The 14,337-nt window shown below is 38.5% G+C and overlaps 3 protein-coding genes across 3 annotated transcripts; 1 reads left to right on the top strand and 2 right to left on the bottom strand.

The window, feature by feature from the left end:
* Nucleotides 1-654: 654 nt before the first annotated feature.
* LOC119080011 (SRSF protein kinase 3) lies at nucleotides 655-5,531 on the bottom strand. The gene is made up of 3 exons (XM_037188187.1): nucleotides 4,168-5,531; nucleotides 3,681-4,094; nucleotides 655-1,944 (listed from the first exon to the last, which is right to left on the bottom strand). The coding sequence occupies exons 1-3, from the start codon at nucleotides 5,014-5,016 to the stop codon at nucleotides 1,210-1,212; spliced, it is 1,998 nt and encodes a 665-aa protein (XP_037044082.1). The 5' UTR covers nucleotides 5,017-5,531; the 3' UTR covers nucleotides 655-1,209.
* Nucleotides 5,532-9,118: 3,587 nt separating this feature from the next.
* Nucleotides 9,119-9,787, bottom strand: LOC119081081. Its single transcript, XM_037189823.1, has one exon. It carries the CDS (start codon nucleotides 9,785-9,787, stop codon nucleotides 9,119-9,121), a length of 669 nt encoding a protein of 222 aa, XP_037045718.1.
* A 673-nt stretch (nucleotides 9,788-10,460) lies between these two features.
* LOC119080005 lies at nucleotides 10,461-13,353 on the top strand. The gene is made up of 3 exons (XM_037188178.1): nucleotides 10,461-11,279; nucleotides 11,717-11,828; nucleotides 11,899-13,353. The coding sequence occupies exons 1-3, from the start codon at nucleotides 10,626-10,628 to the stop codon at nucleotides 13,287-13,289; spliced, it is 2,157 nt and encodes a 718-aa protein (XP_037044073.1). The 5' UTR covers nucleotides 10,461-10,625; the 3' UTR covers nucleotides 13,290-13,353.
* The last annotated feature ends 984 nt before the right edge of the window (nucleotides 13,354-14,337 follow it).

Genomic DNA, 14,337 nt, shown 5'->3' on the forward strand with positions numbered 1-14,337 from the left:
TCTAGGAAAATGTGGGAAACTACAAGAAAATAGGAAAAAATGTTTTCACGAAAAGTTATTTCACCAGGAGGTGGGCCGAAAGAATGAAGTAAAACAAGGTTTGCGGTAAAGCTCAAAACAACTAATTGGTTTATACTTAAATTGTTTTTTTTTTATTTATTTTTTTTGTCTCTAAAACAATTAACAACAAAACATTGAATCATATTTTTATGTTTATTTTCTGTTCTTTGTTATGGTAATATTTCATTATTGTGATTTATGATGGGATTCTTACAATGATTGGGGACTGTTCACTGGTGTGTGTGTATAATGATGTCTTCGGAGGCTATGAATAATTTTCGCTTTTTGATTTTTATTTTGTGTAAAATTTAAACTCTCGATTTATTAGTTTCTTTGCTATCTTTTATTTCAAAAGTATACAAGACAATGAAATCGTAAATGAGAAGAAAAGTTGATTTTATTTTATTTTTTTGATTTTGAATCGGAGAAAAAGAAAATTTGTCAAAATGTCAATTAAATTAACAGACACGAAATTACGAAAAAAAAAGAATTATTTTCATTTTCAGAATATTTTTTGAGTCAGTAGAAATGGTTGTTTTGTTGTTGATTGACATTAAATCTCATGCGTGAAGTGAAAATCAAATAAATTAAATGTTTTTACTAAAATCCATATCAATATGCTGTATGGTGTTTGCCGGTGTTGCATATTAAATATAGTCTAAACCGTTCACTGTTCATTTGCAATACAATTTCTTTTTTTTGCTCATGCTTTTGGTTGCGTTGAATTCTTCTTAATTTTTTATTTTTGCAATTTTTTAAAATTAAATTTTTATTAGGAGAGTGTGTGGTCAAAATACAGTTTGTAATGTGTCGTAGAAAGTCGGTGTTGGTTTGTGTGTATATATAATGTGTGTGAATGTGTTTCCGGAGGTGAATTTACTAAGGCGATTTATGATTATAATATGAATTGCGATAGATGAAATCAAAGTCTTTCAAAAAACATTGTCATTCTGTGGTTCATTCCTCCTCCATTTGCTTAACAATAAATTCATTTTCTTTCTTTCTTTCCGTTTAAATCAACTTGTTTCAATTAAGTATATTTAGGATGATCTTACACACGCTTTAATATTCACACAAATGGGACGCTAATAGTTTTGGGTGGTGGTTTTTAACTGGGGGATTGGATGTGTTGTCTGCTTTTTTCCCAACTTACTGCTTCAACCATGGATGCTCGAGACATTGTGCCGCTGTTGCACGCCTTGCCGGTTCGAATTCAAGCATCGGTCGCAGAAATTCAGCAAATGCAGCCGCTTCGTCGAAACGCCATTCGTACTTCTCCACTAACACCTCCTCCAAACCCCACGGTTTCAGTCCGGTTATGTGACGCAGTTCGCCCTTCTTGTTAAATACAATATGTGACATGGTTCCCGACAAAATAATCTTCTTCGGAATTGGTCCCAACAGCTCAATGATATGGGCTATATGATCCTCATCACGACTGTAATTCTCACCGGTATGCGGTTCGAATAGGTAATCACCGGTGGCTAGTTCAAATGCCATACAAGCTGTGCTCCAAATGTCGGCCGACGTATTATAGCCAGCGCCCAAAATCACCTCCAACGAACGGTACTGGCGCGTCTGAATGTCTTCGGTGAAATGCTTTTGCACCCAACATGCGTTGCCCAGATCAGCAATTTTCACTTCAATGTCACAAATTTCAAATGCTGGATCTTTTGGTAGTACGTTGAGCTTATACGGTTGCTGTTTGGTGTTGTCGTCGGTTTTACTGTTTGCCGTATTCGAATTCTCTTCCGAGTCCAAATTGTTCGATTCGTTTGGATCGGATTCATTGCTATTCGGCGACAATTTCTCGTCGGACGTGGTGTTGTTCTCTTTGTCTTTGTGGATCAATTCGCTGGCTTCATCGATGTCTCCATCGGTGGACTGTAATGCGTTACAACACATTGTTAGTGGGAGAAAATAAAAGATTTTTTTTAAATAAAGATCAAATTGAATGAAGGAACCAACAAACTACAATCGCTCATCTTTCAATACTCCGCAAAAAGTTGGAATATCCTCACTGATGATCAGTCAGATAGAGATCTGGGATAGAGATCAAAAAGAAATTTTCCGAACTTCAAACGAGTTCATAATCCATCCCACATAGCTAAACAAAATGCAGGCTCAACCATTCAACATAAAAACAAGAGAGTTTAAGATCTGTCTTTTAAAATATAAAAGTTAATTGGGTGGATAGTGGGTTGGGAGTGCAGTTAGAAGTCTTGAACGGATAGCTATTTTAGACACTCCGTCTCAGTCTACAGAAAGTAGACTTCGAACGAAACTCAACGACCAGAAAAATCGGATAAAACAACCCCGGACGAAAGAACCCTTCCGGAAATATAATCTTTATCATGGCGTTCTACAACAGTTTGGAGCTTCTAACAGGACTCAGGACATTTTGTAAAAGGAAAAATCAAAGACTGCGATAGGAAAGGAATTGAATTGATCAGTTTCCCACGAGACACTTTGTAAAGGTACATTGTTATGCCTTTTCGTGGCGAGTATTGGTTTTTTTACAGAAACTTAAAATCGAATTTCCAGCGGCAGCAATTTAATTGGAGTGAATGCCACTCAAACAGAGGCGAGTCCAAACTCGGTCGAAAAAAGTTTAGAATCAAATGGGAGCAATGTGCCCAAAATTTGCCATTTTTCTCGTTTCAGTAGAATCAGTAAGAACTGTATTATATGACAATGATCTAACATCCTCGAAGGGACCAGCAGAACTATTGGTACTACTCAGCTGGAATCGTTTCTCAATGGTCGAACTTAGTGCAACCTTTCGAATTGTTAATACAAATCCTGGCTAGTGGTTTTCCCATCGAAAACATCAGGAAAAATCCAATTTCATCTTTTCATCGACGCTAAAACGGAGGCTTTGAACCAAATTTGAATAAGTCCCAAATAACTAAAATTATTCATTCAGAACAACAACACTACAGCATATTGATGCGAGGAGCGGAGTTTATGCTTACAATTTGGACCGTTTCTACCAAACATTCATCCTCATTCCAAACTGTCTTTATGTTTCGAATTGGTTGACATTTCTGAAGACTACTTTATAGCCCCGATGACCGAATCTAGCAACTCACAAAAGGCTATAGGTTTACGCTAAGTCAAAAACAACTGTTTAATGTCACGAACAGTACTGGTACGAATGTAGCGGAACAGTAGTTCGTACTGATTTGAAGTTAAGAAAAAAATGTCTGAAATTCTCATTTAACCTTTTGGTCGCAGTTGTATTGTAGAAAAATTCATTTTCGGTTTAAAAATAGAATTTTTTGATAAATTCGCATTCGTTCGCAAAAACTTAACTGAATATTCCCAGACAAGATTGTATTATTCAATCTTCGACACAGGTATCTGGCGCATACAGTTATTTTGAGGAAACAGACACAATTTACATAGCAGATGATGTCACAGAAGTCTGATGTTTCGCTACAATGCTCAAAAGGTCACATTATTGTGTAATTTTGAATAACAAAGTGGAGATGAACATCACCAATGGCAATGCGCTTGCGAACGTTTGGTGTATCAACAGAAAACCCTTTAGGTAGTCCAATACAAAGCTACATACAAAAACAACGTTCACACAATAGCCAACCATTCGGTTAACTTACCTCAGACTTTTGAGTTCCATTTACGATTTCATTTCCACTCGGCGACATTTCATTGCTCGGAGGACCATCTGGAGTATTATCGTCAGCATCGCCGTCGTCATTATTTTGCTGGTCCACATCGACGCTACCGTTTCTCGGCGATTCATCGCCTTTGTCCGCCGCCACTTTATCGGGAATTGCGTCCAACTGCTGGATGTGTTCGAGTTGCTTTTTAATCAATTCCGTTTGCCGTTTCGCCTTCTTTTTCATTTTCTTCTTCTGGTTCTTGGACAATTTGCCGGTGATTGGTTGTTCCTGAAATTCTTTCGGTGCTGTACTAATCAACGAATATGGCAGCTTCAATCCCATTGCATGTAATTCCGTCGCTTCACATGCCAACTTCCGAATGTACAAATCGTCGACGCAAATCAGTACCTGTGCCAAAAAGGGGAATTTTTATCAAATGAATTTCGCTGTCGTCAACGGAACGTCTAGCGCAGAAACTTACATTCTCAGGCTTGATGTCTGTATGAATGATTTGACATTCTGTATGCAAATAGTCTAAACCTTCGAGCACCTGTCGTGTAATCGATCTAACATTGGACAGCGGTATGCCACGATAATTTGATTTCAGAATTAATTTCAGCAAATTGTGACCGAGTACTTCGAACACCATACAAATGTGCACACCGTTCACACCCGTAATTTTGAAGTCATTCAGCAGTTGAACGGTTTTGTTTCGCTTCGGATTAGCTGGATCACCATCACGAACCGCTTTCAAAATTTTAATCTCATCTTTAGCAGTCTCAGTAAAATGTGGCGCTGACTTAACGATTTTCAATGCAACATAACGTTTATCCTCCAGGTCCCAGCATAGCCACACGGTTGAAAAATGACCCCAACCCAATTTTCGCGTAACATGATAACGATTCAGGAACAGATCACCGATTTTGACTGGATGATAGCCACCTTTACAATAGTCCTCCCGATTCTCTTGTTCTTCTTCTTCGCTGGTGTATGCATCATCGTGGTCGCCGATTGTTTCATTGGAAGAGCTATTCGAAGGACCTAGACTTTTAACATCTTGCGGAGATGTAATGGCTGCATCACGATTTACAATTGGTAATGCAATACGGCTGGGGCTGTCGCCACTGGTGGCGTTCTGCCGCACGGGTGTTGGTGCTGTGAAGTTATCGATATTCGAGTCCGTAATATCGTTTATGTTTTCTGTTGTCACGGTTGTATTGCTGTTGTTTGCTATGTTTTGACCTTTTCCCTTCTTTTTGTTGGCCTTATGGCGTTTCTTTTTCGCTTGAATTGCGAATACTCGTCTGTTTATGTCCTGCTTCGAATTCATTTTATTCCAAAAATTTTTATTTTATTTTCGTGGAAATTCTATTTATTACAACCACTCCACGCAACTCCAAAATGTATTTTTAGTGCAGTTGTCCTGATTTATTGTGTCTTGACTCGTTCCAATAAATTTTTAGCAACTTGATCGAATAAAACAGATGAGAAATCGAGGAAAAAAAAATTAACGAAACACGCAATGTGAACCTCACTCGATTTTTATTATACCACTCCGCTCTCCTATACTGATGTTTGATCTGAACGATTTGTTATTCGTTTAATTTTTCACGCATTTATTTACATTTTATGCCTTCGACCATACAGTTTTTTTTACTCAACAATTTATTCTACCTGTTCGTCAACACATTTCGATTGTTGTGTGTAAAGTGAGCGCCGTTAAATGTACTTTACACAATAAACACAATTTTACAAACAGTTTTGTGTAATTGCAGGTAAATTGTGTAAGTTTTGTGGATAATGTTCTAGATAATGGCCGAACTTTTTCACAAAACGACATTTAACGATGAATGAATGCGGTTAATGCTTCGAATCGATTAATTTAGTTCGTTTGATTTTCGCGACTGTACATTAAACTCAGCAATTCTTTCAATTCAAATTTTTACTCAGATTTGCACAATGTTCTTTCAGAACGTTGGATTTGCATTTTGCAATCCTGCAATGAAACTAGAGACAAGGTATGGCCCTGGGAGGGACGAATTTAAACAAATTCGCGAATACGGAAATGGCCAACGTGTAACATATTATGACTATAATATGCTAATAAACACTTAACACACTGTCCAATCAATTGGATCAATCAACTGCGGTCATGCAAAAAAAATGCCCCGTGGTACTAAACGAACAGTACGTACCGCGGCTACAGAGACAGACATGACAAATGAATGGGGTGGGAAACGGCAAAAACAGAATCAACCAAGGTAAATAGTATTTTTTGCATTTAAAGATTCTTAGTCGACAACCCTTTTCATTTGGTTGCCACATCGATTCTCTCTCAGACTGAGTTCACAGTCGTCCGTTTTGTCCGTTTTGCCTCCGTTTAGCTCTACCGTTTACGTGACGTTTCTATTGTTTAGATGACTTTTGAATATTTTTTACGGGTGCTGCGGTTCATAGATTATTCCGGAAGTTTTTTCTTCTTCTCTGTTTCTTTCGTTTCGATGGTAGTGTCAGATCAGTCAACACTAATAAGCTCTCAAAATTTCTAAATTGACAGACAGACTCGATTGCAAATTTCAATAATTTGAACTTTGATTGAATTTGCTTTTATTTTCCATGAAACCGTTTCAGTAATAGTATAGTACGAGGTATATTACGTCACTAGAATCAAAAAGGTGTGTTTTTGATTCAGGCACACCAAAAAGTCAAATTCCGAACAAAAACTGACACAACTGGGACAAAAAACTGCGAGGAAAATTAAATGTGATCAAAACTGTTTTTGTTTTAGCTCTCTCGCTCTCTGTCTGGTGAATGTGACGTTTTTGGTCCGCCTGAAATATAAATTGTTAATCAGCCGAACTATACTCAAAGCGATATAACTTATGCCGATAACCACTCACTAGGTGAGCTACACTGGCTAAAGTGGATGGCTATTAGGTTGGAAGGATTCATATCCTCTAACTCACTCGTATTACACTGTATTTTGTAGCAGATATTTGAGCAAAACTTGAATGTTTAACTAACCCACTCAGTTTCCAATCGAGTTTTTCGGTGATTAACCCAATGATTGATTACCCAGTGGTTAATCACATTGTGTACCCCCTCGATTTGATGAAATTGCTATTTTCGGATGTTGGACGTTGGATTAAGGATTGAATGGATGGGCGTTGGGTCAACCTGATTTTAAAGTTTTTTCTTCAAGAATCTGGCTACTTACTTAGTGTGCAAGGTTTCGAAATGAAAAGCGACGTCATTTCACCCCCTAGACACTTCGACAAAAATATATGTGAATAGCGTGAATAGTGTCACACCCTTGCGTCATTTCGAAATATTGATCAAATTACTTGTAACTATATCTGACTTGGACGGAAATTTTAGGCAACTCCTCTGGTTGCAGCCTGAACAGAGTAAGAAAAATTCTGAAATTCCCCCACATTCATCCCAAAGTATGTGAATAAAAAAAATTCCACCAAGGTACTCACTCTATTAAGGACCAATGAAAGTAGATAAGTAGGTATGGCCAGTCCATGCAAGTCGGAGCACATACGGATTTGCACTAGAAATGAGTTCGTTTGAGGTGGCGCCATGCAAATCCGTATGTGCTCCGGCTAGAACAAATTTGAACGTTTGGCCATACCTATCTATTTACTTTCATTGTTAAGGACGGGTTCCAGAGATTCAGTAGTTACTGACATGCTATGCAAGCCATGCTTTCATAATAGATCATTGTCAATGTCGTTTGAGATGTCAAATGAGCTGTCATTTTCACAAAGCTAACCACAACGTTAGAAAAATTTATATGGAGCTGTCATTGTTTGAGGTTAGCTTTGTGAAATTGACAACTCATTTGACACTATTTTGAGAGAAAAACCGTTATTTGACACTGATCTATTCATGCACTTCTTTCGACGCCAGTAGCATGTAATAGTCATTTTGATAATAAGGGATAAAAAGATGAAAAGCAGAGTTTTCGTGTGAATTTTGTTGATTCGAGGCGAAGCCGAGGTCAATAAACACTGGGAAACTATGGGAAACTGGGACGTGACAAAATTGAATTAATCGGCCTTTTTCAAATGTTATTGGCGTTAAACAAAATTTCCCGAAAGGCCTTTTGGTAGACAGTGCGGCTCTGACCTTATATTGTCTCAAATATCAAAAGCGATGAAAAGTGTAATTCACGCCTTAAGTGCGGTCGATATTCAAAAAGGAAAGTGCGGAGGTCTTTCTAACGTAGCGTCATTTTCATACAAGGAAGCGTTGAAATGTACTTTTCGGTTCACTTTTTCATCGAATCGTTCACTTAAAATTCAAATTTTAGGCACACTTACGGCGTGAAATTCACGCCTTAAGTGCGGTCGATATTCAAAAAGGAAAGTGCGGAGGTCTTTCTAACGTAGCGTCATTTTCATACGGTTAATTTGTAAATCTTCCTCTTTTTCCGTTAAAACTCCGAGCAAACCACTTCGGAGTAACAAGAGTAGTGGTGAATGGTTCGAATATTAATTTTATCCAAGTTTATAATTAAAGAATCGATAAAATCCGTAAAAGTTTGAGTTTATTCTTTTACCTCGCTGCCGTACAATTGCCATTTATTAACTAAATTGATTTCGTGAATTTAAATATTGGCCACGTAGACCAAGCTGAAAATACACTTCGCACATTGCGCTCCGTTTCTACTTCGGTCGTTTGGAATCTCAATTTCGGAAGTATTTGGTCGACAATTCGTTTGGATTGGTTAAACATCATTAAGACAAGATTTGGTGGCCGTGGTCAGATTGTTGGGTCGCTATAAACGAGGTCTTAAATGTTCGTCCTCGAGACTACGAACACATGGCAGTTCTAACAAAGAGAACTAAAGCGTTGAAATGTACTTTTCGGTTCACTTTTTCATCGAATCGTTCACTTAAAATTCAAATTTTAGGCACACTTACGGCGTGAATTCTAGAGAAATGTTTCCAGTAAGGATTTTTGAAAGAGTGGACGTGAGAGGTTTATGGGGCCACGAATGGCAGAGGTTATCTGCCGTGCAGAGCGTACAGTAGTTTTTTTGTTAAGTTTGTAATTTTTTTCTTCTTAGAATGCCTCCTACGTCGCTGACACGAAGGTTTTTTAAAGTCCCACACATGTGTCTCTAAAATGCCTACCAACAACTATAATTTCAGATAAATCCGTTTCTGATTGTAAAATATATCAATCAAAAACGATTTTGACTACCACATCCAGTGTAGACCAATTTTTGCCAGTTCCAGCATGAAACCGAAATTATTTCACGACAAAATTTGTCCTCAGAATTATTAAATTGTTCGAGTCTCTCGCAAATTGACTCAATTACTCAATGAGGGAACTCAAAACGACCGAAATAATCGACGCCGAACGTTTCAACAAAAAACTCTTTTTATTTTCAAAATATTCCCAATTTGTCAATGAACGAATTACAACAGTCTTTTTTTCTGTTTAAGATCGATAACTTCTAATGATTCTGGGGATAGGGTAGCGCTTGAAATAGCATACAGTCCTTCAATGTACTTTCTAGCTGCTACAGTGTCTTTGCTCTTCAGTGCGATTTGAAAGCCGTCGTTGAGTGTACGCTCTTTGTTCAAAAATGATGAGCCGAGAATTTCATGACAGCCCATCAACTCATTTACAAGTTCTAAAGCCTGTTGTGAATATCCTTGCCGGGCCACACTGTATATTCTTCCATCCAACTCTCTGCTCCGGGCTATGAGGGTCTGCATTTGTGTGTCGTAGCAGAAACAATCCTCTGGACAAACGATGCTCCATTTATCTTGCAGGGCACTTCTTGAAGTTGATGCCGACATATTTCCAGCAATGTCGTGAAACTGTTGATAACATATGGTGATCTCTTCACCTTTCGCGATATCTCTTTGTGCAAATAAAACGACCGCCTTAAAGGTCTCGTCGTACCGATGGTCAGCGTTAGGTTTGCAGTCATGATTTACTCGTGCAATCCGAAGACACAAAATCAGATCTCCATTGCTGATTCCCACACGATTGAGAATAAATTTTTCCTCATAACTGCCATTGAGGGGCATTAAATCCTTTACACCGGGATGATTTCTCTTACAACAACCGTCTACCATAATTCGGTATAATGCTGGCAGTGGTCTAATCGCAATTACTCCGAGTCCTTTGCCTGTAACGGCACTTACTTTCCAGTCGATGTCTTCCTCGCCTCTTTCCAAGTGGCACCAATTTTTATGACGCTGGCCTTCCGTGGACCAGTCGGATGTTTGGCATTCGCGACTACAATATGCGCGTTTTAGACATTTTCCACAAAGTTTTGTGGCTTGTTTTTCAATTTCCTTTAGGCAAAATGCACAGTGACGCATTTTTTATTGCGTAAATTACGTAAATTAGTCGAAATTATCATCAATCTTCTTGAAAATAGTTAAACGAAAATGGCACATTAATGAATGACGTAGATGAGTCAATCCATCTATCGAAACGGTTTTTACTGGGCAATGCTGCCAATCTAAATTTTTTCTAGTATGCAAGCCCAAGGTCTTTTATTAGTTACGTCGGTTACGTCAATCGCCATTTTTTCGCTGGGGCTGAATCGCAAAACATTTCGTACTTTTCGTTGCATATTTTTTGTAATTTCTTTGTTTAATTATTATGGAGGAAGAGTGGTTTTTCAAGGGTGCTTCAACGGGTTGCTAAGACAGGCAATATAAAATTTAACTACGTTTCATGCCTAGAAACCTTCAATGCTATCCAACATCTTAGATTGACGTTTCGAATTGAAATCACTCTATTAGAATAGGGCCCCAGATGAAATGTCAAAAAGTAAACAAAAAATTGCGTTACTCTCGTAGTCAGCATTTCAGTTAGTTTAAGGTGAATTGTATACGTTATTGTAATTATAGAGTATAATGAACTAGTTCCACTAAACCGACTGAATCAAACGTGCAAAATCAAATGGAGACCGAAAGTCTTTATAAAGAATTGGAGCCTGATGCAAATGAAATCATGTTCGGGCAGAAAACTCCGCCTGACCGTCCGCTTACGATGAAAGAAGAATCCAAGAGGAAAAAGATTTTATTGAAACTGGTCGATCAGAAGTTAAAATTCAAACTTGTCGAAATGATGAGACAACAAGTAGATAAACAACACAAACAAGAAACTTCGACGACCAACATACCAACTGTTTGTCATACGATAAACAACTATTCGCAACCATCATATGGTTCCAACGATTATCAATCGCAATCAAATTGGTCCCATTGGTCTGATTCTGTACAGCACACCGAAGAATACTGGCAGCAACATTACCCAGATGGATCGCAAGCGTCCGCATATCCATCGTATTATGGAACGATTGTGGATAAGTCTTGGAATAGTCATCAGCCGAATGTTCATTCAAATGAACAAGTCAATTTTCGGTATGCTCATCAAAATGTGAATCCGACTAGGTCACTTAAACGGAAACACACACAAAATCCCCACTTAATACATCCATCAATGGTCGATGCGAGAGGACCAAGCAACAACCAAATATTAACAACAAACACAGACATGCATGAAGGGCCGAATAACAAGATGATACCAGCATCTCAATCGTCATTAATTTCGGTATGTACCAAAAATCATTGGGATAAAAGGGGGTGCCGCTGTCAGGCTTAATGTCCGTATCCTCCAAAAATTTACTTTTATTTCGGCAGTCGTGGTAATTCGACTCTGTCTAAAGTGGCAGCTAATAATTGACCTCGAGGTTACATCATCCGTAAACATTTTTTGTTTTGGTTTAATGCCTTCTCCTATCGGGGAAATTCTGGTAGAAACTGAATTGTCAATTCTGGAACTCCCATTTGCTCGACGATGTTCCAATGTATGTTAAAAGCGTAATCCTCTCACTCCCGAATTTCTGATCGAAGTTTCATTACACTTTGTTGTGACTAGTTAATCTGTTGTTGAGCATTTGTCGTCTGAATTGACACGACCTATTAGCACACATCTATCTGGTCTAATTCAATTTCCTAAGAGTCTGCTAAAATTACCAATTTTTTCAGATTAACTCCACACAAAAGCCGCCGAATACATCTACCGTCATTCATCCTCCAACCAAAAATCAACAGCTAGCAGCAACACCGCCGGTATGGAATGTCCCAATACCTATTCCAAGTACGTGACGTTGTATTCAATGACCAATCGGACGTTTCGCTTTCAAATTTTAATTATTATTTTTTTGCAGAGATCCACCACACTGCTCAACCAGCCAATTCAAGGGCCATGGCTAAAACTACTTCCGATGGACTAAAGCCGAGACGCCGCAGACGGTATGGAAGAGGAAAAAATATTCACGTTAAAGCTTCCGCACAAGCAGTCGACAATGTCGTTTTAAGAGATACATTTGGACCTCGATGTATCAGCACTGTTGCTAGTGATGCGGCAACCGATGGTAATGGTTTGTGGAATGAGATAAGTCGAATGGTTGGCAGTATTTTCCGCAAAGAGTCCAATCAAATCGAGCCACTCTCTGCGTACGAACAGAAGCTACAAAACCGAATTTTAATTGCAATATCGACAAATCCGGACGTTCTTCGATCGGATAAGGATGTTTCGCAGTTCCTCAGTCGCAGTAAAATTGAGGAAATGATTTCCAAAGTGAAAATGATCTTGCAACAATTGAAACGATCGAATGCTCAGGTTCAGAACGATTTCACTCAATTGAGGGATAATTTGATCGGTGACTTGAAAGCGCTGAATGAGAAAGTGAATGTTGCCAATGATACGGAAAATGTTCAATTGATACTAACGAAAATAAACGAAGTTGTCGGACCATTCCTGTTGGAGGATGTGGATGAAAATGCACGAAATAATTTTGTTTCACATTTGGTAACAAATCCGCGGGCATTGGAGACTAGTGAAGCATTAACAAAACCGATTCCGGACAAAATGAATGTCATGCGTGAAATAAAAAGTATTTTGGATGAACACATTACGGTGAGACCAGGAAAACGATTTTACATTCCTATCCATCGAACCATCGATGTTCCATTCGTCGTTGCTGTGCATGACAAGTCCAACAAAATCTCCGACGAAAATCTAAAACTTTTACTCGACGCATTGATTGCAAGGGTGGAGAGCGTGGTATCACAAGTCAAACCGAAAATCATCGATCCAAAATATACCGATGGCACACTGGTAATGGTCTGTGCGAATCGTAAGACATTTGATTTGATAAAAACGACAATTTCTGGTAATATCGACGGTAAATGGCCTGGAGCAGATCTAACTGTAACTCCATCAAAAATTCAAAATCCGCTGGCACGGAGTGAATTGAAAACCGTTCGGATGAAATTCGCTGAACCTCAATTTTATCATTTCAACGATTTGATGGTACAGCTCAAAATTGACAATCCAAATTTACTGGTTCGACGCTGGGAATTACGCGAACCACCTGCTGGCACAGTCATCGATTCGACTGAAGAGATTTATGTCGGTGTCGATATGGAGTCGTTGGGTCCTATTGAACAGCTGAACCGTGTTGCTGTTCTGTTAAAATCAACGGTTACCTTTGAGGTTTGTTACGATGACAGTGAAAGGAATTATCTGCCAGATCATTCTTTGTTGAAACAATGAAAAATTGAATGGACTGTAGCTATTCGACAGATTAAATGAATTGTTTAATTCGAAACACAACATTTTCGCAGTTTTTTTTTTTGTTTTGTTTTTAACTTAAACTCATTTCTTCAGTTGTTGGGCAGCTGCGTGATCTATCCGGCGGACGGAAGCATCTGAAACATTGTGAAAATCAAAAGCATATTATGAATTACAGATGCCTCGTCAAATCGTTTACTACTGAGCGAGATTCTTTTTAATTTCGACTAACTGAATTTCGTAGTCCGAATTTCATTTCCGTAAGGTGGCGAGGACACGGGCGTGTATGTGTTCGTTGGAAAGCTGAGGTCGAGCACTCTCGGGACAGATATTAATTTCAAAAGACTCCACCGATTCGGAAAAATTTTCTGGAGGTCATATTTTCGGCCGTTTATCATAAAAAATTTTAAACAATATTTGCCCCGAGACTTCTCGACCTTAGCTTTCCAATGAACCCATAAACGCCTGTGTCCTCGACACCTTACGGAAATGAAATCCAGACTACGAAACCACATTTTTCGACTTTTAGAGACTTACCACCAGTCAGGTATGGAAGATCTAAAATATCTGAGACTGGCTTTGGGATTTCGGTTAGTGGAAATTCAAAAGAATCCCTCTGACTGAGTTTACTAATCCGTGCTTCGAGACAAAAAATGCAGCCAACGAACAAAACGTATGACCGACATCAATGTTAAAGTTCAGAACATATTGGCCATGGCAAAATGTGCATTAAGAAATGTAAACATTTTTGGAATTCTGTGGCAAAACGATTTTGGGATCTGAATTCTTGGGTCTTTCAGTTATAAATAGAAGACTGACGAGAAAAGCCCAACATTATTCTAAGATATCAGGCGTGTTGCCCCGCCTATCTATTTATCCATGGTCCAAAACAGAGAAACGGTGTAATCGAATTAATGTTTTAAAGACTAAACTGGTTTAAGGACGAAATACTTAAGGGTATTGAGGTAAAAATCTTCGAAAGCTGACGATGTTGTCGTAAGACTTCTGAAATTTTCCTTTTTGAATTTTG

The sequence above is a fragment of the Bradysia coprophila genome, unplaced genomic scaffold, assembly GCF_014529535.1.
Source record: "Bradysia coprophila strain Holo2 unplaced genomic scaffold, BU_Bcop_v1 contig_350, whole genome shotgun sequence".
In the NCBI taxonomy this organism is placed as follows: Eukaryota; Metazoa; Arthropoda; class Insecta; order Diptera; family Sciaridae; genus Bradysia; species Bradysia coprophila.

Excerpts from the sequence above, each read along its gene's own strand:
- LOC119081081 (XM_037189823.1), bottom strand. The coding sequence starts at position 9,787 with ATGGTAGACGGTTGTTGTAAGAGAAATCATCCCGGTGTAAAGGATTTA.
- LOC119080005 (XM_037188178.1), top strand. The coding sequence starts at position 10,626 with ATGGAGACCGAAAGTCTTTATAAAGAATTGGAGCCTGATGCAAATGAA. Across the intron at positions 11,280-11,716 it reads CTCAATCGTCATTAATTTCG|ATTAACTCCACACAAAAGCC; the intron begins GTATGTACCAAA and ends CAATTTTTTCAG. Across the intron at positions 11,829-11,898 it reads TGTCCCAATACCTATTCCAA|AGATCCACCACACTGCTCAA; the intron begins GTACGTGACGTT and ends ATTTTTTTGCAG.
- LOC119080011 (XM_037188187.1), bottom strand. The coding sequence starts at position 5,016 with ATGAATTCGAAGCAGGACATAAACAGACGAGTATTCGCAATTCAAGCG. Across the intron at positions 4,095-4,167 it reads CAGACATCAAGCCTGAGAAT|GTACTGATTTGCGTCGACGA; the intron begins GTAAGTTTCTGC and ends TTTTTGGCACAG. Across the intron at positions 1,945-3,680 it reads ATGGAACTCAAAAGTCTGAG|TCCACCGATGGAGACATCGA; the intron begins GTAAGTTAACCG and ends AACGCATTACAG.